Genomic DNA, 26,640 nt, shown 5'->3' on the forward strand with positions numbered 1-26,640 from the left:
CAATCTTTGTAAAAAAATGTAATTATTTTCTGCCGCCATCTTTGAACCGCCATAACAGCCGCAATCAGCATGAACACTAATGGCAACCGAACTGACTGGTACAGAGGCAGCAAGCGTCAAACATTTGGTGCACTACGTGTTTGCTTAATGTGACAAACATTCGATCGATGCCGTATATTATTTGCGTAACCCGTTGTTCTTAATGACTCAGTGTCCCCCTCTTCTCGTCACTGTGGGGGTCCTTCTCCCACACGCATTGATGTTAGACTGAATGGAGCGCGGCCACAACTCCATTCATTTCAATAGGGTTAAGGGAAATTGCCAAGCTCTTGTATTCTGCTATACCCCCGCGGTTCCATTGAAAGTGAATGGCGCGGCACCGCGCATGCGTAACCGCCACTCCATTCAATCTCCAGCAGTGAGGAGGAGGTGGAACCCCCATTCTTGGGATTGGCCGGGGTGTCGGTGAAGAGACCCCACTGATGATAAAGTTGCTTGGGGGGGATGATGATCACCTGGGTCATGTGACTAATACAGAAAATGTGAAGCCCCAGGGAAGAGCAGCCAATCACCGAGTCCTGCTGTAAGCTAAGAGGAGAGAGGGCCAACTGAAGGGTGAGAGCCGCCACCTATGGGCAGGAGTGGAGCACACACACACTGGAGGAAGATAGATATATGGGGGGGTGTAGAGGAAGAGAACTTGGGGAAACGATGTATACTGGATGCTATATAATGTGCAGAGAGAGGAATTACTGAAGGACTTCTATACTGTGAGGAGGAGACATACTATGGCGAGAGCTATATACTGTAGGGCAGGGGTGTCCAAGCTTCTGGAGTCTCTGGGCAACATCGGAAGAAGAAGTGAGGCCTCACCAGGTCTAGATTCAGCCTATGCGGAACCCCCCCTCCCCGTTGGGTCACATTCATTGCCATCCTGGGCTGTGGGTTGGATACTTCTACTGTAAGGCAAACATATTGGTGGATTTACATACTGGGGGGGCACATACTTACATACTGGGGTGCGAGAGGCATAGACTGTTCAGGGCTAAAAGAGTTGCTAAAAGCTATTCAATTGATTCTTTGTATCTCAAAATCGCATTCAAAAACATACAAGCCGCCCGGCAGGAGATAAGCAGGCGGCTATTTTACCAGAAAAATCGGTTAGACTGCGATGATGAAAAGACGGGAAAAAAAACATTCTATGGTTCATTAAATGTCGTTAGAAAGAATATAACTCCTCCCACAAAGAACGGCCCTCATACAACTAAAAAAGGTCAGAAGGAGAAAATCGGCTGCGACGTCTGGTGGGCAAATGGAGACAAAACCCTCGTGGCCCGTTCACCATGAGAGTCCACAATGCGCCTACGGGTCACAAATAGCGGGAATAGTCTGGGCAAAGATCCGCAGCGGACTTCATGTGAAAGGGGGAAACCTGCAAATCCACAGTGGATTTTGGTGCAAATTCCCCACTGCGGAAAATCCTTTCCACTACATGACTTACCCTAAAACACATAAATAGCCCAACTTGGCTGTGGAAGTTCTACCCGTTGTTTCACCCAGTGGTAGCAGGCAGGGGGAGGGCTACCATCCAACCTAAAGGCCGCCCTGGTAACTTTATACCTTTAGACTTTGGGATAACGTCTTTAAGGTTTGCTCCATCTGTAAGGCCTCATTCACACGGGCGGCAGCGAGATTGCTGCAAGCACCACCAAACGGCCTCCCCTCTGCAGCCGGTATGAGGCTGTTCACAGGTAGCAGGAATGCCGTGGAATTCGTCACCAACAATCCGCAGCGCCTGCAGGACCAGCGACGGGGAAATGACTGGAAGAAGTCCCATCCCATCCACAGGCCGTGGGAAAATCCGCAGTATAAATTAGTATGAGGAGCGGATTGTAAATCCTCAGTACGGCAAGTTGAGGATTTTTGCTGCGGATTTCACCAAGGTAGTGAATCCACTGCAAATCTGCCCCAAAATCCACTAGGCACAGATTTTGCTGCTGAGGATTCGTGAATACAGAACACGTGAACATACCCTTAAAGGGGTTTTCCAGGCAGCGCCTGCTGTCAGTGCCGGGATGTGGAAGCTGCAGCTCCAACCTCTGTGTAATGGCCGGCGCTCGTAATTGCAGGCGCAGCTCTCATTCGCGTGCAATTACAAGTGCAGCTCCTATTGGTTTCAATGAGAATCGCGCCTCCGATTACAAGTGTCGGCCACTACACAGAGGGCGGCGCTGCGGCTTCCACTCCGACCCCGATATATCCTGGCACTGGCAGCTGGTGTGACTAGAAGACCTTTAAGACTGCATTTACGCAAGCGATTTCCCAGCGTTGTGAGACACATATTATTCAATGAGGCCGCACACACTGGCAGGTGTTTTCATGCAGACACGGACTGCGTAAAAAAAGCCTCATTAGATGTCCTATTCTTCTCCATGTTAAGCCATACTAACACATATCAACGTATATCGGGCGGCACACAGACAGGCGTCCGCGGGGCGTCCGAAGTGAGTTGTGTCCGAGCTTCTCAGGCGCAACTCAAAAACGCCAAGTATGTCAATAGCCTTACACTTTTACTGCATGAATCCAGTATGAATGCCCCACCTATAGGGGGCGCTGTGCTTGTATATCAGCGGCTCTGACAGAATGATACTTCGCAGTTCATTTTATATTTTTATTTTATGTTTAGCATTTAGTCTTAGTGGCGCCCCCTGGAGGTTCTACCAACTTTTCTCTCGACTCACATTTTTCATTGACTCTGCTGAGGCCATCGGAGCATTAAAGGGGTTATCTGGTTTTAAAAAAAGCTGCTAACCCCTCTTCTCTACCACTTATAGCACCCCATTCTCTCTGGAGGTAGACACGGCACAGATTGGACCCTCCTTCCCAATAGTTGGTGGTGAGCTAGGTAAGCTGGGGGTTGGGGTAAACAGCATCAGGCAGGGGCGTAACTAAAGGCCCGGGTGCAAAAGTTCAGCTGGGGCCCTCCCCTCCATTTGTATCCATACCCAGAGGCGAAAGATTCGGGGCCCCAATGCAAAACCTTTAGCAGGGCCCCAACTATAATGCTTTATTCATACTACTACTCCCTATATGGAGAGGCCTTATGGGCCCCCTAAGAGTCATGGGACAATCCAGACAATAGGCCATCGGTTAAGGAGTAGCTGCACTTTCAGCTAACTTCTCACATGTTATAGAGACTCTATGAAGTTGTCTGCAGCTGCCAGAAAGAAGCCGAAGAGCTGCAAAGACAGCCGAAGGGGAACAGCACTTTTGTGTGCGCTGCGGACCCCTCGTTCTAGCGATCAGCGGGGATTCTTAGCAGCAGGACCCCCACTGAACAATACTTTTGATATGTCTCAATGACATGTTAAAGGTTAACAGAAAGTGGGGTTACCCTTTAAATATAGCCCGGAATACCCCTTTAATCATTGGTGCCCCATTAGCTTCTATAACACTAAGTAGTAAACATGTACGTTCCCTCTGCGCCTCCTCATTGCCAATCCCATCACGTTCAGTTCATCCCGTTCATTGGGAACCCACAAAAGAGCTTCATGCTCCATCCGACAATCCATTCCGAAAAAATAAGTGTCCTTGATGTATTTTTCCAAACTTCAACAATTGCAGCGCCATCCGGTGTCCAGAGTGTGCAGAACACGCATCCAATGCTACACCATAGTACGAGGCAGAGCATCATGGCTTGAAAGGAGAACTGGACCGCAGAGGAAGAAACTGGTTGTCCATGGTAGAGCAGGCACACGACTCCTCCGGCTCCGCGGGGAGAATGATGGGGAGCGCTGGCGCTCCGAGCTCTCCTGGTTTGGGGAACTTGTTGGAGAAGTTAGAACTTTGTTTGCTGTTGTTGGATCTGCTCTCTATAGTAGACGGACTTCTCAGTGTTAGAGAGGAGCAGTAATGCGGGAGGCTGGGCTCTCCTTCGGGGTGATAGAGAATGGTGGACTCCATTTGGGGTGACACCAGTTTTTCATCGTTAGAGTTTAATCCGTTGGATGTGGTCGGCGACGCGTCCCAGCAGCCATCTGGAAGACAGAAAAACAGAATGAGATGGTGAATGGAAAGCTTGTAGCATATACCCTGAATGACCCCCTTTTATTAGAGACCCCCATCTAGTAGGGCGTTGGGCTCCTTTGGCTTTCAGAAGCAATTCGTTGTGTCGTAGATTCCACTCGTGATGAAACCGTTCTGCAGGAATATTGGCCCCCGCGGACAGGAAGCTTCTTGTAGTTGCTGCAGATTAGATGGAGGTGCTGACATGTTCTGGCCAGCTGACAGGAAGGGATCAGCGATTCATGCTGCTTGCACCAAATTCTGACCTCCCATCAGCACGGGGCAACAGAGATCTGGATTCATCTGACCAGGGGATGTTTTTCCCCTGCCCAGTGATACAAGTTTTGCGCTCTTTTGCCCACTAGAGTCTTACTGTTCTGTTTCTCTTGGACACAATGGCGTTGGACCTGGCCGTCTGCTGTTATAGCTATCCGTGTTAAGGAGCTGCATGTTGTGTGTTTGAACACGTTAGTTGGAGCTCCAGCGTTCCCCTGACCGTGCAACGCCTGCTTTTCAGAACGATTCCTGACACCCTCCTCTGACCCCTTTCAGCAATGAGTTGTTCCCATCCTCAGGATTCCTTTTCGCTGGATGTTTTTCCTCGATCTCGTCATGGTCAGTATACTCTCCACACTATTGCACAAGAAAACCCTACAAAATTGACAGTGACATCCCGGCCCAGGCTAGTCTAGCACCGATGACCCGGCCTCGTTGGAATCACACAGATTGCTGGATTTTCCCATCTTATGTGGATTCACACTGAGACTGATCCATAGAAAACTTGTCACATGATTTTATCCTGCACACCGGGGTCACGGGGGGATTTACCATACAGGGAAGCGCCAATCATGAAAGGGTCAGGGCTCCAATAAAGGGGTCATTCAGTGTATAGTGCTGAGGGCTTGTGTACAGCCGCCCCCTGCCTGTAGTATAAGGGTACGTCCGCACATACTGGAAAAATAATTCTCACTGCATTACAGGGGTTAAATCTGCTAAAATCCAAATAAATAATAGACCCGATGGGACGTAAAGTCTGGCAGGTCAGCTTCTCCCCAGCGTGGGGGTGTGATAAGGTGACAATATTCTGCAAATTTGATGGGAAATCCACAGCGTATCCGCTAGTACCAATATGTCCGAACGTGGCGGCCAGTAGTCTGACTGATCTGGGAACTGTAACCGAAAGCCTCAGCTTTACAGAAGAGCCCCCCCCATCCAGACTGGCTAAGGCCGCCTTCACGCGGGCAAGAAAATTACACAATATTTGCACAAATCTTGTACAAATATGAACCCCGTTCATTTGAATAGTGTCATACACATGAGCGATGCGGGAAACAAATGGCGGCGTGTTCTATCTTTCTGCATGCCCTCGCATCGCAGCCCCGCGCTGGATTCACGGCCCCATATCGCGCTCGCCAGTGTAGGGTTAGCCTAAGGACTTGTCCACACAGGTGAGAATTTCAGGTGAGTTTTGTGCGATGTAAGTCGTACAAAAGTCCCGTAAATATGAAACCCGTTCTTTTAAATGGTTTATTCACATGAGCTGCGAGGAAGAAAGATGGCGGCAGGTTATATTCGTGGAGGTCGCCGCAGAAAGGATCGGCCATTGTTTCTGTAATGGAAAATATTTGATTGTAAGGTATTATGATTATTATATGGATTTAAACCTGCGCAATGACGGACACCATCGGATATACCAGGAGAAGCCACTATGTGAGGGACATATGTCTAGAGGAGATAAGGATATCAAGGAGCTCCACATGTCGGCTCAGGAGGCCCTACCAAGAATATAGGGAGAATAATGTAACAAACTGGATATATGTGAGTATATATATATATAGGTGTACATGTATGTGTGTATGCCTGTATGTATATAGATATATGCATACAAGTGATATTTGAAATATTACGCGACCGTATCATCCTGTAATGTATTGCGCAGATCGCGTGACCGTATTCTTAGCTAAGACATATGGTGAGATAAGATAAGGACTTCCAGCTACTTGGGCCCCTCAGCACTCCGTCAGGAGGTTATTCACTGCTGACTTGGAAGTTTCTGGAAGGTATGCAAATGAAGGATCAGAATGTATCCAGTGAATGCCATGAAATGTCTGAGAAGTAACCAATCAGAGTTCGGATTGAGAACTGTGCAAAGAACTAGGATATTTCTTGTATTAACCCTTTCCAATCCAATTATTTTTTCTCATTCATTCTCCCCAGCTCCAAATAAATTGGAGCTGGTGAGAATGGATGAGAAAAAATACATTTCCCTGCACCCTCCTGAACTGACAGAGTTCAGGAGGGTGCAGGTGCTCACTTCACCATGGGGAGGGGGGGCTGCTTACCTGTCCATCGTCTTCCGCATTCTTCCTCTGCCTCCCGGCTCGGCGATCATGTGACCGCTGGGGTAAGGTGGCACCCAGCGTTCACATGATCACTGAGCCGGGAGATAGAAGGAGAATGCGGAAGACGCCAGACAGGTAAGCAGCCCCCCCCCCCCCCCCCCCACGGTGCAGGCTCCCGCCTCAGCGTTCATGTGACCGCTGGGGGTCAGGTGACACCGGCGGTCACATGATCGCCGACCGGAATCTCTGTGCATTACATAGCGCTAATTGAGCGCTGTGTAATGTGTAAAGGAGAAGGCATAAAGGGTTAAAAACCCTTTCTGCCTTCTCCTAAGGGGTGCTTGATGAGGATCAGTGTAGGAGTGCATCTGCACCCGATGTGTCTGACGATCGGGTACAGATCCACTCCTGCACTGCAGTGTCGGGCCTGTCCCGACATCGGAGCTGTGGAGGGAAATTATGATGTCGGGGCAGGCCCGACATTGGATTGGAAAGGGTTAATGAGATGTAGCCAATGGACACGAAGAAGAGTTAAGTTGACCTATGAGAAAGGTTGGATTGGAAACTAACCAATAAACTGCGTAGTTAATTGTCCAATGATGTTGCGACACCCCAATGTAAGGGGGCTATAAATGAAGAAGCCCGACATCGATCGGGTGGGAATTCTTCTTGAATCCATAACTGTGTGGGCTCTGCCATTTAATTCCTCCGTCATGTGACGTACTGAACTCCAGGTGTGGCAGCCCTACTGCACGGGTCACCTGGACTTCAGTCACAGGGTACACCCTGCTGCCCCTCTGCAGGCTATCGCCGTAGCATGGGTCATATGACGTCATTCACACGGTACACTCCGCTTCCCCTAGACGGCCAGATATTTTTGCCGCAACAGTTTCCTTGAAAAAAAAACCGCGCGGTGTTCGCGTGCCTCACAATGTGCATTCGGGGGCGATGCGATTTTTCTCATAAAAGTCTTGTGATCTTTTCACGCACGTAAAAATTACAATTTCACAGATTTTTAAGCAAAAATGCATTGTTTCACATGCAAAGCCACACGTTAGCAGATGCGATATTGAGCCGTGTTTTGCAGTCCAATATCACGCTGCCCCGTGTGGATGTAGCACGCAATCGCAGCTCCGCTTTCATTTTTAGGCATACTCATAAGCAAGCGCTATTTTGCCGCTGAATCCGTGCGGACGGCCTCCACTGAAATCAATAGAGGCGTGCCACCCGCAGACCATAGCAATCAACATGTGTATGAGCCGCGGGTACCCGTGTCATCATGGGGCGACGGTGCGGGAAATACAAACCCTCAAAAATAAAACTGTACTGCGCGTGACTGACGGCGAGCCGCAGCGGTCATACAACACACAAGACTAGAATCTGCAGCTGGCCTTAGTCCTGTGAGATAAGCAAATAGACTGAAAGTTGGTGACCCACTGAGCCTGGAGATGTAAGTGCAATGGGTGCACTGAATGGCGGCTTTCAGCGCTGACACAGGGGGAGGTAAGTATAACACTCACATCCCCAAACTCAGAGGGTCACCTACTGTCAGCCCATAAGCTTACCTCCTAGGACTAAAGTAGGTGACAGGGTCCCTTTAAGCCGTCCACAGACAGGAGGACTCGCCGCGGACCCAAATGGCTTTCCGCTGTCTTTCACTATAGGGGATGCTGGCGTTTCGGTTGGTCCGAGGAGGAATTACCTTGTAGCGATTCCAGCCGCGAGTTCTTCACTCGTAGAACCTCGTCCGTGATTTTTTCTATAAGAAAGTCCTGCGTTCGCTGCTGTCTAATGGACTCGATCAGCGCGTCGAGCCCCTTCGGGTTCTTGGCGAGTCGGTCCAGCATCTCCCCCGCTCTCTTCCGGCTCGTTGTCTGACAGGTGATTTCCTCGGTGTCGTCTTTGTTCAGTATCATTTTGGAGCGCAGATAGTCGAAATGTCTTTCAGCGATGAGCTTCTCGCATAAATACGGTCGTAAGCGTTCAACGGCCTGCAAGAGACAAAGGAGAGCATTACGGGGTGCGCTACTGAAGGAGATCAGGGCGGATGGAGCGCAAGCAAAGCGCCAGCGGCGGGAAGACGGTTATGAATTCTGTTAGGCCAACTTCGCACAAAACGTCTCAGCGAAAAATCTGCTGCGCAAATTCAGCAGATTTAACGACCTTGGCAGAATTTGCTGCGGTTTTTGTTGCGGATCTTGTATATGCAGTTGCGTTTTATGGGCGGATTTTCTGCTGCGGAATGCGTTGCGTTTTCGTGATCTGGTAGTTCCGGCCTCGGAGGTCCCACTGGGCAACTTCATTTTTTCACATGCATAAAAATCGTATGCAAAATAGGTGAAAATACGTAGAAAAATTGCATGAAAATCGCACAAGAAATTGGTCCGATTTTTCAGGGCTGAGAAAAGACCCGTCTGTGTAAATATGTCCTCGGGGCGCGTTCGCTGGTAGCAGAGTTTGATGCAGAGCCGCACCGAAGTCCACCGTATATTTTGCGCTGTGGATCTTGTTGATGCAGACCAAAATTTGCAATATTTGGTGCAGATTTTGACGCGGATCCGTAGGAGATTTCACTCTTTTAGTTGAAGGGTTTGTATCGCAGGTTTTGGGGCGGATGTTGTACTACAGAATCCCCTGCATTCTTATAGGGGGCGTCTGGTTACTTCTATTTTTTTTGTAAATGGCTGCTCGAGTATTCCACCAGTTTCTGTATCCATCCACCGATCGCCGGGTTTGTTTACCATCACGTCTTCTGCTGACGTCACCTTTTCCCCAGGCTTGCCTATAATCCCCATACAAGGCTCCCCTGTACTGGTGACGGCGTGTGCACAGTGACGTGGACCTCCTGCGCATGCATCTGTGATTAAGGACAAACCTGTTGGCGCATGTACAGTGCAGGGACCTCCCACACATCCATCTGTGATTGAGGACAAACCTGGTGGCGCATGCACAGTGATGTGGACCTCCCGCGCATGTATCTGTGTTTCAGGACAGACCTGTTGGCGCATGCACAGTGATGTGGACCTCCTGCGCATGTATCTGTGATTGAGGACAAACCTGGTGGCGCATGCACAGTGATGTGGACCTCCCGCGCATGTATCTGTGTTTCAGGACAGACCTGTTGGCGCATGCACAGTGACGTGGACCTCCCGCACATGCATCTGTGATTGAGGACAAACCTGGTGGCGCATGCACAGTGATGTGGACCTCCTGCGCATGTATCTGTGATTGAGGACAGACCTGTTGGCGCATGTACAGTGACGTGGACCTCCTGCGCATGCATCTGTGATTGAGGACAGACCTGTTGGCGCATGCACAGTGACATGGACCTCCCGCGCATGTATCTGTGATTGAGGACAGACCCGTTGAACATCCCTCCCTCCTCCATGGATGATGTTATGGATGACTCGCCATTGTGACATGTTGCCGTGTACTTTGAACTAAATGGCGCATCAATGGAAGGAGGATGAGGGAGAACATGCTAGAATTACAGTGAGAATTCGCCGCACAACCCCTTTAAGAGGGTATACACACCTAGATTAGGCCTCCAGGAGAAGAAGCAGATCCCGCATGGACCACAGTAGAAAAACCTGCCTATGAGGGCTCCTTCACACGGGTGATCGAGAAAATTGCAGCAAAAACACAACTTTTTTCCCGCAATTTCTGAGCGTTAGCGATGCTTTTTTTTTGCTGCCGCTTGCGATTTTCTCGCTTTTTTTTTACGCCCAATTTTGCGCGAAAGTCAATAGGACTTTCTATTGTGAAAATCCCATTGCACGAAAATCACACGTTTGCGCTTTGCAACGTGATAAAAAGCAGGGAAACGTGAGAGATAAAAAAAAGGCAAAACGCAGAAAGATAGGACGTGCCGCGATTTTTTTTTCTTTCGCAATATCGCATGAGTGAAAACATCACAAATGTGAAGGAAACCTTTGAAAATCATTGGCTTCGTAATTGAGCGTTTTCACTCACTCTCGAATCGCGCGATTTTATCGCTAGCATGAAGGCGCCCTTAGGTTAGCTCCACACATGTGATTTCATTTTTGAGAAAATTGTGTATCTTTCCCCTTGCGTTAGCGCTGCTTTTTCTCGCAAAATCATTGCTGCTTGCGATTTTCTTGCACGATTTTATTGCGCAATTTTTTTTGTGAAAGTCAATAGGACTTTCTAATGTTAAAATCGCAACGCAACGATAAAAAGAAGCCCCCGTAGGAATGCATGAGAGATTAAAAAAAATCGCATATCGCAGAAAGATAGCGCATGTTACGATTTTTAACACTCACAACATCGCATGAGTGAAAACATCGCCGGTGGGAAGGAAGCCGCTGAAAAGGATTGGTTTCCTAATCTGCTTTTTACTGACTCTCGCCCTTCGTAGGATCTGCTCCGGCTCTTGGCAGGAATATACGGACATAAGAAGACGAGTCTGAAGGTTCTTTGGCTTCCTGCTCCTCAGACTCGGCCCCTCGTCTCAGATCATCGTCTACCTGTCTGCTCCACCAGCCTGAGGAAGCCCCCCCAGACAGATGAGATCTGTGGCTTCCTCCTTCATCGCCACCATGATGCCTCTCGGTACTTACTTCCTTCTTAATATCTGCCATGGCATCTTCATTCAGTTGGGGAGTCATCTTGGGCACACCTGAAGCCCCCGGCCCCGGTGTGTGACGTGCCTGGAGGATGTAGTACAATGCCGGCACTAAGGTGGGATCACACCAGAGGAACTAGGCTTTTTTTTTTCCTTGCTCAGACTCGCCCGGATTTGTTGGAAAACTTTTATCTAGTAACTTGCAATGTTTCCAGTTTCAAGTGTAACGAGTTTCAGCTAGCAAGTTACTGTGCGCTTCCTGTCCGCGAGGTTGTTGGTGGCACTGCACCCAGTTCTTCCTCATTGCTGTTTTGTGACGCGTTCGCTCTCATTTCCTGAATTCCTCGGCTTGCTGAGTTTTATCAAAGCTTAGAGGAGCTGCGGCCTGAACACGAAGTGTTATCAGTCATGTAATGCCAGGCGTATGACAAGCCCAGGGCTGTGCAAAATAGTCCTACGACTAAGGGCTTATTCACACCGGCAGTTTTCATACACTAACAGAAGTAGTTGGACCCCTGAGCAAGAATCACAAGTATTATTTATTTCCATCTGTTAATACTTAGTGGGGCTCCTTTGGCCCTAATGACATCGGATATTCTCCGTGGTATACTTTCTACTAATGCCTGATACACTTTGGCTGGTATTTCCCTCCATTCATCCTGCAAATATCTGGCAAGTTCTCTCAAAGATAGTGCATCGGCCGATCTACAATGCTGCAAGGATCGTCGTCATTGGACAGTTGAGCAATGGAAGAACGTTCTATGAAATGACGAATCAAGCTGCTCCATCTTCACATCAGATGGACGTACCTGGGTGTGAAGGATCATGGGGAACACCTTTTGCCTGAGTGTGTTGTGCCAACAGGTAAGTAGGTCGGATGCTCTGGGGATGTTTTACGTGGCATGGTCTCCATCCGTTGGTTGTAGTGACAAGAACCAGGAACACGGAGGTGACCCTGACCTTCCAGACAATAATGTGCTGCTGACAATGTAGTAACACTCTGGGAATGGTCGGCCATACTTCCAACAAGACAATGCGCCTTGTCAGAAATCTACGCTTTGTTACATTGGTTTGAGGATACAGATGTTCCACAATCGGACCGGCTGCACAGAGTCCCAACCTGAACCTACTGAATATGTCTGGAATTAACTGGTCAGGAAATATGAACAACGTTCATCTTTTTAGTGAGAAGTAACCGGACATTTGCAGGATGAATGGAGGGAAATACCAGCTGAAGTGTGTCAGACGTTAGTAGAAAGTGAGAGTATCTGATGTCATTAAGCCCAAAGGAGCCCCACTATGTAAGCGATCTGCACAAAAAAGGGGCATGGTGCAATTTTTCCTTGCGAGCAGAAACTGCCATTGATTTCCGCTCGTGTGCAGGAAGAATCGATTTCCCATAGCATGCTATGGATGGTATTGGCTGCAGATCTGCATTGGGGACACTCGCCGTGGATTACGCAGCAAAAATCTGCCCATGTGCAGGCGGCCTTAATAGGATAGACCTCAAGAAGTGTGCATGTGTGTATGTGTGTATATATATATATATAATATTACACACACATAAAACAGGCAGGCTGTCATTTAATGTGCGCTTCCAACAATACGAGCACAGGATGAGCGGAGGAGTAGATGCTTAATGACCCCACTAATAAGGACGGCCGCCTCCGTATGCAGACCGCAGAATAAAAATAATCCACAATCAGGAAATAAAAATTAGAAAAAGGGGAAATGTTTCACTACCCTGTTTCCCTGAAAATAAGACATGCTCTGAAAATAAGACATAGCATAATTTTCCAGAAATTTTGAGGATGCAAAATGATTTTTCAGGCTTTTTGAGGATGCTTGAAATATAAGCCCTACTCCAAAATTAAGCCCTGCTAACAGTTAATTAAAAAAGTCAATTTAAATAGTGTCCAGGCAGCTATACATGTAAAAAAGTTAAACCTTTTTGAACAAAAATTAATATAAGACACTGTCTTATTTTCGGGGAAAACCGGTAGTTATGGACTAAAAACCTGGCTGCCGTAATGGGGACCGCAGAGGCGACCAGGATTGTCGGGTTTCTCCGTCATGTTGTTTCCTCCAATATCCTAAAAATGTATAAAGTTCAGCATCTAACAAGATGACGCTCGTACCGAGAACAACAGATGGATGAAAGCTTGCATAGATGCCCAGAAGCTTCGGGCTGCCCCTATAGACTAATACATGCCCCATATAGGGGAATTAGAGTGTGAGCTCTGCAGGCAACAGGAAGTGAGAACATTCTGTAGACCGTTCTGAAGGCTGCTTGGTGCTGTGTTAATGAACTGCTGCAGTGCTGATGCGCCCTCTACATTCACTGCCGCAGGCTGGCATTACTTACCCAGGTGTGTTTTTCTAATCGTCCAGCAGAGGTCGCACAAGTCCAGCTTTTCACCTTTTTCTGTTTATCGGTTTTGGGTTGATTGATAATCCAGATGTAACATTGTGTTGTACTTCATCAGACACATTGTGTATAACTGTCTGCACATTGTGGCGTCCGCAGACGTCTAATAGGTATGTTAGGGAATTGCTGTTTGTGCAGTTTCCCCAGTTAGCGCCGTTGCTGGTTCAGCAGAGATGAACGTGTTCTTCATACGTGTGTAAGTTCTATGTTTGGCCATGTGTGATCATTTACTGGGTCTGCATGTCTACAGGCTGCAGTATTTTAGGCAAATTCTCCAGTAATCGCCCTACGTGCCTTGTAAGGTAGCAGGGAGCCCCCAGCTTAAAAGGTGATTCTGCTACAACCCCTTTATCACTAGGATAGGTGATAAAAGCTTGATTGTTGGGGATCTCACCTCTGAGGCCCCCACCGATTCGAAGAAAGGGGGTCCTGTGTTCCCCTCCTCCTGTCACTGTAGAGTTGCTTCACCCCCCAAAGTGATGTCAGCATGAATGGAGCACTGCAGGGGGGCTGTAAACCCAAAGTGAGAAGGAACAACCATGGTGGGGATCGCGGCGGTGATAGCCACACTGATCAGATTTTTATCACCTAGAGATGGGCGGTTCTAGTATGACCCCTTTAGTAGTGAAGACTGAGAGCATTGTACAGTATATCATTTTAAAGCTTTGCTGCTACCTAATGTACATGTTGCAGGATGACACAGGTCTGCACAGTGTACAAGTTGCAGGAAGACACAGATCTAGCACAGTGCACAAGTTGCACGATGACACAGGTCTAGCACAGTGCACAAGCTGCAAGTTGGCACAGTTGTAGCTCAGTGCACAAATTGCTGGATGACACAGATCTAGCACAGTGCATATGTTGCAGGCTGACACAGGTCTAGCACATTATACAAGTTGCTGGAGGACACAGATAAAGCACAGTGCACAAGTTGCATGATGACACAGGTCTAGCACAGTGCATAAGTTGCAGGTTGACACAGATATAGCACAGTGCACAAGTTGCATGATGACACAGGTCTAGCGCAGTGCACAAGTTGCTGGATGACACAGGTCTAGCACAGGGCACAAGTTGCATGAAGACACAGATCTAGCACAGTGCACAAGTTGCTGGATGACACAGGTCTAGTGCAGTGCACAAGTTGCAGAATGTTACCGGTCTAGCACAGTGCACAAGTTGCAGGATGACAGAGGTCTAGCACAGAGTACAAGTCGCTGGATGACACAGGTGCTATGCATGAGTTGCTGAATGACACAAGTCTAGCACAGGGCACAAGTTGCTGGATGACACAGCTCTAGCTCAGTGCACAAGTTGCAGGTTGACACAGCTCTAGCTCAGTGCACAAGCTGCAGGATGACACATAAGACCAAGTCCAGGACTGTTTAGGCTTGAGGGTGATACTAGTCTAGCAGGTATATACAGTAAGCAGGACCCATCCCAGTGCTGTATGGGTTGTACGGCGCCAAGTGCAGACATTGCAGAACAGATGAAACAGTTTCTCTCGCGTTTCATTAAACTCAGGGAGACTTTTATTAATCAACAGGAAAATCCAAACATGAAACAAGACAATTCAGAATAAAACCGCAATGTCAGATCAGGAAGGCGTCCTACATGTCCGGACCACCACATATAATACTCCACTGAACAGTGCTCAGACTGGGCAGATAGAGGAGAACAGTAGCGGCACGCAGGCCACATACACGGACAGATCCAGGGGAGTGCAGCAAAGATACAGGTACGTTATATGTGACATCAAGCCAATGTACAGAGAGCAAGTGGAGACATCTAGGCCGGATACGAAGACCCACTGGAAGAGCGTCACACTCAAAAATATCAATCCACTGTATCAGATCACAGAACTTAGTCGGGTTGTACCAATTCACACAGAATGCGGGGCCGGCAAACAGCAGATTTAGACATGGGAGGCCTTGTGGATGCTGCAGGGGTGAGTGGCTTTCCTATTATTATCACTCGGGCTGCCAGAACAGGAGATGCTTTTACTGAGTGGGCCTCCGTTCTGACTATAGAGGAGGTCCGGAGCGGTGGACCTCGCTTAATGACCTTAAAGGGTATATGAACAAGGAATGTCATCTTGGCACAACCCTTTTAAATGGCTTCTCTGCTTTGGATATCCTCTCTTATTCGAAGGGTGACCCGATGATCACAGGGCGTCCCAAAATGATAAACTGTGGCAGAACCCGGCGAAAAGTGTTCATTTTCCCTGCAGCGCCTCCACAGATTACATGAAGCATCTTACAGTCTTCTTATTAATTTGGTATTCTAAGCTTTTTGAATTTATGACTTATTCCCTGGATAGACCATCAGTAGTTGTTGGATGAGGGTCCACCCCTCGGGACCCCCATGCATCATCTGATCGTCCAGACCACTTTGATGCTGCCATCAGTGGTCAGAAGAGGAAGTTGGAGCACCGGCTTCACTCCCATTGGGAGAGCTGCACTGTTCCTACACTTCCTGATCTTCGCTAAGGTCAGGACATCCCTTTCTGTCCTAAACAAGAAATGTAGGAGCAGCAATGGGAGAGAAGACAGCGCTCCGACTTCCTCCTCTGACCAACAATGATGACGTACAGCCCAACTCACTGGACCACGGACTGGATGATCAGCTGAAGGACGGGGGTTCTGAGCGGTGGACCCCCGTTCATCAACTACGTTTGGCCAATCCAGGGGATAGGCAATTAATTAAAAAAGTCTGGAATACCCCTTTGGTCAATGAACTGTCCATGTAATGCCCAGAGGGGCCGGGTCCACCAGTCACTAATGACGCCTCTGGCCGGTACTGTTGATGTGACAAATGGGAAGAGCACCCTGCAACCATGTAACATGTCAATGAGTCACATTAGTTGTGCAACTGGATACATTCCTCCAGGACACAAGTCTTACATTTGTGGTCACAAAGATTACAGATCTTTCCGTACCTTCCAGGCGCTTCCACTTTCCGACCACAGGCGTCGCCGCATTATTCATAGACGGTCCAACCACCTCCTGCTATAAATGGCAATGTCTTAATACTTCTATCAGTCGTGTATCGAGTCTCGCTATGTTCTTTCTTTCTGGTAAATACCTGAGTATACGTTATTCACAGCATGAAAAGTTTAGCGGTTCACACATTACATCGGGGAAAAGTTCATCTAAAGAGGGCCTGTCATGTCCTACGAGAAGCAGAACGGGTTACGTTCCTGTCGGCTGCATCGCTATTCATCCCGGCTACCAGGGGCGTAACTATAGAGGGTGCAGGGGATGCGGTTGCACCCGGGCCCAGGAGCCTTGGGGGGCCCATAAGGCCTCTCTTCTCCATATAGAGAGCCCAGTACTATGAGTAAAGCATTATAGTTGGGGGCCCCGTTCCAGGTTTTGCATCGGGGGCCAGGAGCTTCAAGTTACGCCTCTGACGGCTACTATTAGTTCTGTCTTGGCCTCTCCCCCCATTTACTTATAATGGCTCCTAATGCTTTCGGAGCCTGATACTACCCTATGGTCAAGTGGGTGGTCTCCACCAGGCAGTGTCAACAGCGGACGATGCCGGCCACTTAATGGACTAGTATTGGGCTCTGAATGTAAGGGGAGCCATCGTGGGTGACAAAGGGGTTAAAGAAAATAAACCATGAAGCAATCTATTAACACCGGCAATGTTGATCTGAATATTATTTCCGCCGGCACATATATATATATATATATATATATATATATACACACACACATAAGGCGCATCTCAGCTCCTCTATGCGCCAAAACAGAAATGCTGCAGTCAGCGGGACACTTCTGTAAAGGTATGCAGCCGCTTCTGCTTCTCAGCGGACGTGACAGATCACTTTTAACACAATATGCGCATGAAACGTCTCAATACCCTAGAAGATAATTAATATGTTAGTACTATTAAAAGGGGTTGTCCCACCTTGACAACCCTTTCACAGCGGCAGACCCACTCCAACCATGTATCACATTTCATTTGTAATACTACTTGTCACCTATAGGGGCTGCTGCGTTGCAAATGAGCAGCCAATGGCAACTTCCCATGACTAAAATCAGCTGTTTGTTGGAGATGGACCAGTAGTTCTCCTATAAAAGGGGTTTCTGTGAGACCTCCCCTTTAAAGATACAGTCTAGGCTGTATGTATTTACAGTATGTGCTGCCTACAACATCAGTGTGAGTTAATCTAATTGTTATTCTCATTCTGCTCCTCTATTTCAGTTTGCTATTGTATACTATTACAGCACCACAAGGGCGTAGGAAGTCTTATAGGTTATGCAATGCTTCCTGGGAAAAAGTTATGCAAATAAGTGATAGAATAATCCTCCACAGCGCCACCTATTGGAAGATACCCTATGACTCTTTATCCCAGCTTTTAGCAGGACTTGTAACATGACTAGGGATGTGAGCCAAACCAGAGTACCCATGTACAGGCAGCTGTATTGGGCTTCCTGACCCTCATCAGTGCACAGTAGGGTTCTGGTTGGCTGAGTGAGAGGCCATCAATGCGAGTCCATTAGGCAACATTTCACTGACTCACATTGAGGGTCTATCGACAAGCCACCCAGACCCTTATTGTATACTGATGAGGGTCAAGAATCCTGAAACAGCTGTCTGTACATGGGTACTCTGGTTTGGCTTACATCCCTAGTCATGCTGCAAAAGATGATAACAAGTTGGATATCGACTCATTGGATAGGTACCTTCCAGTAGGTGGCGCTGTGGAGGCAGTATTCCATTACTCATTTGCATACATTTTACAGTGCATTCATACAGGCTGATGCCCCATATGATAGATGAGGGTGCAGCCAAGATTCTGTATATACTAGAAGCAGTTTTGCCTCCATTACATTACTCGCTTCTGACTACCATTCACATATACAGCTCCTATGCAGACCTATGTGTCTCCATGGTAACAGACTACAGACTGCATTCGGTATGATCCTGCAGTAATACGTTATTTCCATCTATCTGTCTCCTCTTTTACTTTCTGTAGGTCTTAAAATATAATTATTATTGATTTACATGATGTATCGGATGTTTAACAATTTGTTGTGTCCAACGGAAATCTGTTTCATCGACCATTACAGACTGAGAACTTGTCCTGAAGGGAGCCTGTCGGCTCGAACATACTGTCTAAACTGCAGGCGGCATGTTATAGAGCAGGAGGAACTGAGCAGACTGATATGTAGATTTATGGGAAAAGTTTCAGTATAACTTGTGTTATGTTCAATGAAATCCCTGCTCATTCTGAGCCGAACAGTCCAATGGGCGGTCCTATCAATGATTGACAGCTACCTCTGCATGTAGGACCGCCCACTGGACCTCTAAGCAAAGAATGAGCAGAGATTTAAATAGATGAAGTACAAGTTATACTGAATCTTTCCCCAAAAAACTATATATCAGTCCACTCGGCTCCTCCTGCTCTATAACATGGTGCCTGCAGAATGGACTACATTTTTAATATGACAGGTTTCCTTTAACCCCTTCAGTGGCAGGTTTATTATTACCATAACAATGCAGCAAGCCCTGGAGATTTTCCTGAGGTCATTCGAAGTGGCAAAAGTGTACAGTGGCACAATAACTGTGTGTCCGGGCAAGCATTTCAGCACTAGAGCTGTCCATGGAAATCTTTCGGGGTTTAACTGCATGGTCAGTGCAGCAACCCCCGAAGATTTTCCGGGCGTGCCACTAAAGGGGTTAAAGGGGTTGCCTGCTATAAACAAAAAGGGCAATATTTGCCTCTTTTCTCCTTCCCTGGAAAACGGCAGAGCGACTCTGGTGACGATTCCACTGGATTGGACTGTGCAGTCAATAAGAGGCCACAAAGTCGCCGCCTGTTCTCCTGGCATTGGCACTCATTTCCTAGGCGCCATGATGCCAGGAATTCGGAAAGGTGATGCTGCAGCCTCTGATTGGCTGCAGCAGTCACTTGACCTCTGCCTTTTTTGTTATTTTATCACATGCCCAGTGGTTCTAAAAACATTTTTAACTCGGACGACGCCTTTCTATTGTTCTTGTCTACTGACTGGAATGATTTAGTGATCCTGCACTGAGCAGGGGGTTGGACCCGATGACCCTGGAGGACCTTCCAACTCTACCATTCTATGACTGTAGAATACCGATGCAGCATATATGCAACATTTCCTAGGATGGCTGCTGTTTTGTTAAATACGCTTTTTTTGCCTGTTCAATACATATAAACACTATTGCTGTGGTTGTCAGGCAAATCAGATACTTAGCAACGAGGTGACTGACAGATGAAGTCATTTTTAGCTTGTCTTTAGGTTTCGATAAAGTAAAAAGACCCCATCTGCATACTTTTATTAATGAAACGTTTTCTAATCTGTTTTCATTTTCTGATTGTAGATTTTTTATTCTTATTTCTGTACATGACTATGAGGGGTGGGAGTGGGGGGGCGCAATTTTGCCGTAGGTGCAGTTAACAGCATTTAAAGATATGCTTTACAGCAGCCTCATGGGCCATTCACACAGTGGACAGGAGGGGGTCCATTGACTTCTATGGGAGAGTGTTGTGGTCTTGCTCTGTGGGGGAAAGGTGAAATGTGACCGCCATCTATAGACTTCTATGGGAGCATGCACTGTGACCTGTATACAGAGGAGAGGAGGTGAACTGTGATATCACCTATTGTGAATGTTAGATCTCGTGTTTTCTCCTTATAGCTGTTACCTTCCATTGTATTGTAAGGGGCTTGACGGGAATATTTGGAACGCTGCTGCAGCGGGCATCTGAATCCCCCTCGAGGTGCTACTGCATGGCAGTGTTTCTTCCCTGCTGGCGGAGAAATGCTGATGGGGTCGGCACCTGCACTAATTGTATTGTTTGTTGAGTCCAGGTGCCGGCTGCAATCAGCATTTCTCCACCAGCGTTTTGCAGGGAAGAAACACTGCATGTAATACCACCCTTATATGACCCAATGACTGTAAGCAAGCGCTCGCCTGGACTCTTGTGCCTGATAATCGAGCTGTATAAAAGGCTCCTAACCTAAAGGGTATCCGCCCTGTTGGGATTAGAAACCTGGCTGCTATTACCTTTCCAGAAATAACTCCATTCCTTGTCCCTACACTGTCAGCGCTCATTGGAGAATACAGGAAGGACAAACCCTATAGGAGGGGGAATGTTAACATCTGTCTGTCAATATATTCGTGGATTTCCAGGAGGAACAACAGAGGAAAGGCACAATGTGGAATTCCAAGAAAAGCTGCTCCAGTGTTATTTTTGAAAATATTGCAATTATTTAGGAACATAAGTCAAAAGAGCCGATATCCCCTTTAAAGAGAACCTGTCCTACTCACCTCTTTCTCCTCCTACAGGCTCTTCTTAGGTCCGGCTCCCGACGCTGTGAATGTGTCAAGTGGGCGGTCCCCACTTCTCACTGCCAATTGAGAGTGAGTGGTGGCCCAATTGACCCATTGATTCACCAAGATCCGGATCTAAGAAAAGCCCATTCAGGCAGGAGATGGATGCAAGTATGACAAAAAAGACAGGGACAGCGTCAGCGGGTTCGCAGGTCCACCGTTAAGTGGCCGCCCCGCTGACTTAACAGGTCCTTTTTGAAGGGGTTGTATCAAAATCTAAAGCCATCCCCAATCCACAGAATATAGGATAGCTTTATGATCAGTGCAGGCTGAATACTGGGACCCTCAGCAATCTCGAGAGCGGGGGTCCTGACGACCCGTGCAGAATGGAGTAGAGGATGCACATTAATATCAATAACAGCGCTGGAACAATTGGTGCTCAGCAATTTCCAGTTCTGCCTTGAATTGAATGAATTGGCGCACCCCATATGTGTTCGCTCAATATATGCAGGAACCATCGGGACCGCCGTTCACAAGATCTCCCCTTTTTCTGTGGTCGGCTTCCACCAATCATTAAGTCATCGCTCACCCTGTGGGTAGGGAATAGCGTTAGATTTTGGTACATCCAGTTTAAGCCCTAGATTTACGCCATTTTTTTAATGGATTCACGGATAAATAAATGGAAGGATGAGTCCATCAGTCAAACGATTATGGCTGCCTAGCCGCAGCCGGCTACACAGCACAGGGATAAATACCTCCTTATCTCCTGACACACGCTCGCCACTTTTTACGTGTAGCAAAAAAGGACCCCCCCCCCCACATTAAGTGTACAAAAAAGTGCAATTTCAGAAATTCTTCACCCAGCCCCTTCTGGTTAGACTCCTTTATTTCTGATAACACGGTGTCGGACTGTAACAGGTGCACCACAATTAGTTCCTAAAACAATAATCTACAACCTTCTAGAATCCTAAATTGCTTAAAACACGATCGATAAAATGTCAACATGTATGTAATAAGACTATAAAAACAGAAAAACTCTTCTACCAGATCTGGTACAGCTTAATGTCACTGAGCACGTAGGCACCATGGAGGCGGCCGCACCAGTATTATTCTAAAGGTAGACCATCGATTAAAGCGGCATCCATTTTCGGGTTAAGATTCTGTCCCGGGACCGGAGGATCGGTATATTACCTGCAGCTGTTCTTCTCTTCCATCCCTCAAATTCTCAAGTTCCGGGTCCTGTTTTTGGCCGTCCAAGGTGGCCGATGCTATCATCATACCACCTAAAACTTCCCAAGTCCTTTGGTAATGTTACATGAACAATACTCTACTTGTTCTCTGATTGGCCAGAGCTGCTCATGTGATCAGCACTTGCCAATCAGAAAGCAGTGCACAATCTTCTTAAGTAGTTAGAAAATTGCTGCAGCCATCCTGGACGGCCAAAAACGGTCCCTGAAACTGGTGGATCGGAAGGGCGGCAGTGAAGAACAACTGCTGGTAATATACCACCCAAGCACTCCGGTCCTGGAACAGAATTGTGCCCCGAAACCAGAGGGTCGTTTTGTTTTGGCATCCTATGCTATAGCATTATATTGACTTACACAAGTGTGTTCGCCTGGACTAGTTGTCCCCCCATTGTGGTAGGGTGATGGTGGTGTGTAAGGTGATCTTTCTATGACTAAACCCCTATATTATAATTAGACCTCACATACAAGACCTGTCACTAACCAATCAGGATCCAGGACCTCAAAAAAAGAGGGACAGGACTTTTTTTTTTTTTTTTTTACAAAAACAGCACCACTGTTGTCCATAGGCCATGTGTGGTACTGCAGCTCTGTCCTATTAACTTGAATGCGGAGCCGTAATACCAAACGGACTGTTTCTGAAAAGGCAAATCCTCTTCTCTAATCCTGTACGACCCCTTCATGTGTAGTATAAAACAATTAAAACTGGACCACAATAAGTCGTTATTTTCAAGAAGGCTATTTTTAAGCAAGGCCCATAGGGGGCAGATCAGCCAAGACTTGAGAACCAACTAAGTACCCGGTGGAAGTCTGAATGTGCGCTACCCACCACTAATTTATATGACCGTTGGACAACGCAGAAGACACGATTGAGTTGACGTTGCTCAAAGTCACTCCTAAGGTGTTGTCATTGGCTGTGACTGGGAAGCCACACCCCTCATTTCTATTAGCGTCACAAATATGGCGCTTGAAATGCAATCAACCAGCGTAATTATGTACGTATATCTCCCCCCATTGTGTTGACTGACCCCCCTCCACCCAAATCGTGTAAAAATCTTAGCAAATTCACATGTTGGTAAATGATGGATTTCCCGGAGATAGATCAGGCTCTGGGTGACAATTTAAGGCGTTTCTTGGATGATTAATGTGATTTAACGCGATGATTTCACTATTTGTGAGAAATTTTTAGCCCTCAATTCTATGACTGGACGTCTCGAAGTAATTAGCTCAGTATCGGATTGTCAGGTTAACGGACATTGGAGAATGTGCACTTATTGCCGGGTACACAGGGGTGCGTCCATAGTCTCAGAGGTCTGGCGACTTGTTTATCAGTAGTGAGCAGCAGGTCAGGCTTCCATCCACTTTGGACAACTCAGAATTGGCCACCGGAATCAGCATGTGCTCCTTCAGCTTCTCGTACACCTAGCAAAGAAAAGCCCCAAATTTACTGCAGTTATACAACATGTTATCTGTGTATTGTCCTTATTATTATTGTACTTATTATTCATTGAATGGCTTTGATTGGTTCATCGAGCATTGGCTCTGATTGGCTGAGCCACGGTGCTTGCGAACCAATCACAGCCAGCCCTTCCTGGAGGAGTGGATTTTGATCCTCCAATCCAGGAAGGGCTGGCAGAAAACTAAAGACAAGTGCCGGAGGTTGGCACGAGATTGAAGTTCCCAAAATATAGCAGGAGTAGGGTGGGTACTCAGCTATCAGACACAGCTGAGGACCTGGAGGAGAAGACAGAAGCAGTTTCTACCACTTCTGCCTTCTGCTTTGCAGGCTACATAGAGCTCTGAGAGTGTTGTGTAGAGAATGCAGAAAGCAGCAGTGCTGTTTCCTGCATTAGACCTGGGGATTACACGATGGCTGGCGACCCCTGATATGTCAGAGGTACAGGGTCTTAGCAGACCCCAAGGGAGCTCTCACACTGACTAATATCACACTAGGGGCTCCTAGAGATGCTGCATCTACAGTGGAAAAGTGTGAAATTGAAAAAAAAATTGCAAATGACCCCCAGAGGTCTTATATGATATTAAAAAAAAGTTAAAAAGTGAAAAAAATTACAGAATTAAAATCTATACAAAAAAAGAAGAAACCGAGCCACCATTCACGCCAACCTAAACCGTCGCCATATCTGCCCTGTAATCCAAGACTATACAAATAATATATCAAAACGTCCGAAACAAAATGGCGAGCTCATTCCTATACTTTATTTTAATGTGAAATAAATCTTTTTAAAAATAAACTATAGATTCAAAAAAAATTGATTTTTTTTTCTTTTTGCACACTAACTACCCTAATGTAACAAAAAAAGTTGAAAAAAAAGTTGAATCGGCCAAAAGTGAATTTTGGCTGCAGATTTTCAGTGTAGGTTTCGCCTCTTCGAATGAAATCTGCGTCCAAATATGTACTAAAAACCACATAATATGTCCAGATTTCGTATGTATCTGCACTAAAATCCATCTAATAGCAGTAGTTGTAGGTAGTTGAGGATATTCACCTTCTCTAGAACCTACCTTCACGCTCTCGGGGAACTCCTCCGGTGCTCGGTGCAGGAGGACATGGCCTTTTCCAGGTACGTTCAAATAAACACAGTTGGCAGCCGCATCATCGGGGACCGTCAGTTTGTCGTAGCGGTGATCACTCATCTGTTGCATGGTCTACAAGAGAGAAGGAACTTCACTCTTCATATCACTCAAGTCATGGATGCATTTCTTAGGTTCTGGTCACATGTGTTTTGGGCCATACACCTGACGTACGTCAATGTGCATATGGATCCATATATCTATATGCTCTATAGCAGGGGTGTCCAACCCATGGCCCAGGATGGCAATTAATGCAGCCCAACAAGGCGGGGGTTCGTGCAGGCTGAATCTAGGGTAGGTAAGGCCACAGGTGGTACTGTGCAGCGGCAGGCTGTAGCTTCTGCTCACAGATGGGCTCATACAGATGACGAGGTAGCGGGCAGCACTCGCAGCTCTGTGACTGACTCACTCCGGGTCCAGGGTGCGGCGGCGCTGATTCTCCTTCCTGTCCTCCCGATTCCTGACCACTCCTATCTAGTATTGAGGTGAAGACGAGAGACGGTGGTCTCATCTTGGCCAGCCAACGCTGTGGGTCCCTCCTATGGTGGCCGCAAATTGCATGTGAGCCTGGACAGGTTTCTGTCCAAGCTTGTATGCAGAAGTGGGCACTAACCCCAGTCCGGAGTCCGGATGGTCTGGTGGCGGTTCTTTTGGAGGATGATGGGCTTTTTTGGAGGGCTGTGGAGGACAATGGGGGTTGTGTGGAGGACGATGCCCTACATCGTTATGGTTTGTGTACCCAATGTGCGGCCCAAGAAAACTCTTCTTCTTCCAAGTGTGGCCCAAAGATGCCAAAAGCTTGACACCCCTGCCCTACCGAAATGTAGTCTTCATAGATTAGCTCTAAAGGAGCTGCAAAACTACAATTCCCAGCTTGTCGGAAGTTGTGCAACTGCTGTAAGACCCATCTTATGCTTTGTGGTGCTACATGGAAAGTGAGGCTCTCCTGGCATAACCCACTTATTGAGTGCCTATCAGAAGGGGAAGCTCCGCAATAAGTTCTTTAGTGGAGGATCTAAAATAGCAGCGGCCTCCGTACACTGGAGCTTGAAGCCAAAAAGGCAGTATACATCCAGCAGGTCGGATCTCGGAGACTTCCAAGCATCTTAATAAACTCACTATACCTTTAGAGCTTTCTGAGCCGCCTCGCTGGAGCCGATGACTATGAGGTTGGGTCCGGCCATGCTGCAGAAACTCTTCAGATGCAAATAGTCATTGACGGGGACCGTGGACACTGCGTAATCCTGCGGGGATAGAAGAAGATTGGGAGTTACCTGGGTTATGTAGAGGGTACCATTTATGTGGTCTTATGATAGATACCTGGAGTTACTGAAATATATACAGCATGCTAAATTTATTTTAACCCACGGGGAGTGGTTTCACACGGGTGAGAAAATCATGCAATTTTATCGCTGATGCAAGATTATTCTCCAAAAAAAGCATTGCTGATGCTCACAAATCGCAGTGAATAAAGAGGCGAAACGGGGCCACTGGTGAGCACTGTTACCTGGACTCCCCGTTCCCTCAAATCTGAGCCCCATAATATAGTTTATGGGGCTCAGACTTGACAATAATTTCCCTTTAATATACTGCTATGTTACAGTGCCCAGAATGCACCTTTAAGGAAGTCTAGGTAGAACATTGGGTAAAGTAAGGGAGACCATCAGGCAATGCTTCCTGGGATATTTATGTAAATGAGCTCTTCTCCAGAAGAAGCGTCTTGTGGTCCTACAGCCCCTCATCCCAGCTACGCCAATATTTAAGCCACGACTCTATAGGTGTTTGTGTCTCCTTGTCTATGGTGGCATCTCATTCAGTAGAAGAGTTAGTGGTGTGGGGTTTCTGCCAGGGAGGGGGGATAGTGATTGGTATTACTGGTATGTTCCAATGTAAGTAGTTATGTATTTTTGTGAATGCTGAGGGCTCGTTCACATGTGTTCAGAGCCTCAATGGCAGATTTCCGCTAAATTCCAGAGCTTACTAGTGCTGTATGCAATGCTATTTCATCCGTGAAAATTCCGGACACCAGGACGCAACCCAGCGCTGTCCCGGTCCGGCACTACTGGACACTTCACT

The 26,640-nt window shown here is 47.2% G+C and overlaps 2 protein-coding genes across 3 annotated transcripts in view; both read right to left on the reverse strand.

Annotated features, from left to right (window-relative positions):
• Positions 1 to 2,657: 2,657 nt before the first annotated feature.
• Positions 2,658 to 11,294, reverse strand: BCL10 (BCL10 immune signaling adaptor). Its single transcript, XM_066597764.1, has 3 exons — positions 10,988 to 11,294; positions 8,110 to 8,398; positions 2,658 to 4,037 (listed from the first exon to the last, which is right to left on the reverse strand). Exons 1-3 carry the CDS (start codon positions 11,033 to 11,035, stop codon positions 3,691 to 3,693), a joined length of 684 nt encoding a protein of 227 aa, XP_066453861.1. The 5' UTR covers positions 11,036 to 11,294; the 3' UTR covers positions 2,658 to 3,690.
• Positions 11,295 to 14,926: 3,632 nt separating this feature from the next.
• The window catches only part of DDAH1 (dimethylarginine dimethylaminohydrolase 1), a 71,490-nt gene continuing 59,776 nt past the window's right edge, over positions 14,927 to 26,640 (reverse strand). For both annotated transcript variants that reach the window (XM_066597766.1, XM_066597767.1), the window contains exons 4-6: positions 25,689 to 25,808; positions 24,496 to 24,639; positions 14,927 to 23,394 (exon numbers count right to left, since the gene is read on the reverse strand). In XM_066597766.1, coding sequence (XP_066453863.1) covers positions 23,278 to 23,394; positions 24,496 to 24,639; positions 25,689 to 25,808 — 381 coding nt within the window. In that variant the 3' untranslated portion in view covers positions 14,927 to 23,277. The remainder of the gene's footprint in view (positions 23,395 to 24,495; positions 24,640 to 25,688; positions 25,809 to 26,640) is intronic.

The sequence above is a fragment of the Eleutherodactylus coqui genome, chromosome 3 (genome assembly GCF_035609145.1).
Source record: "Eleutherodactylus coqui strain aEleCoq1 chromosome 3, aEleCoq1.hap1, whole genome shotgun sequence".
Classification (NCBI taxonomy): Eukaryota; Metazoa; Chordata; class Amphibia; order Anura; family Eleutherodactylidae; genus Eleutherodactylus; species Eleutherodactylus coqui.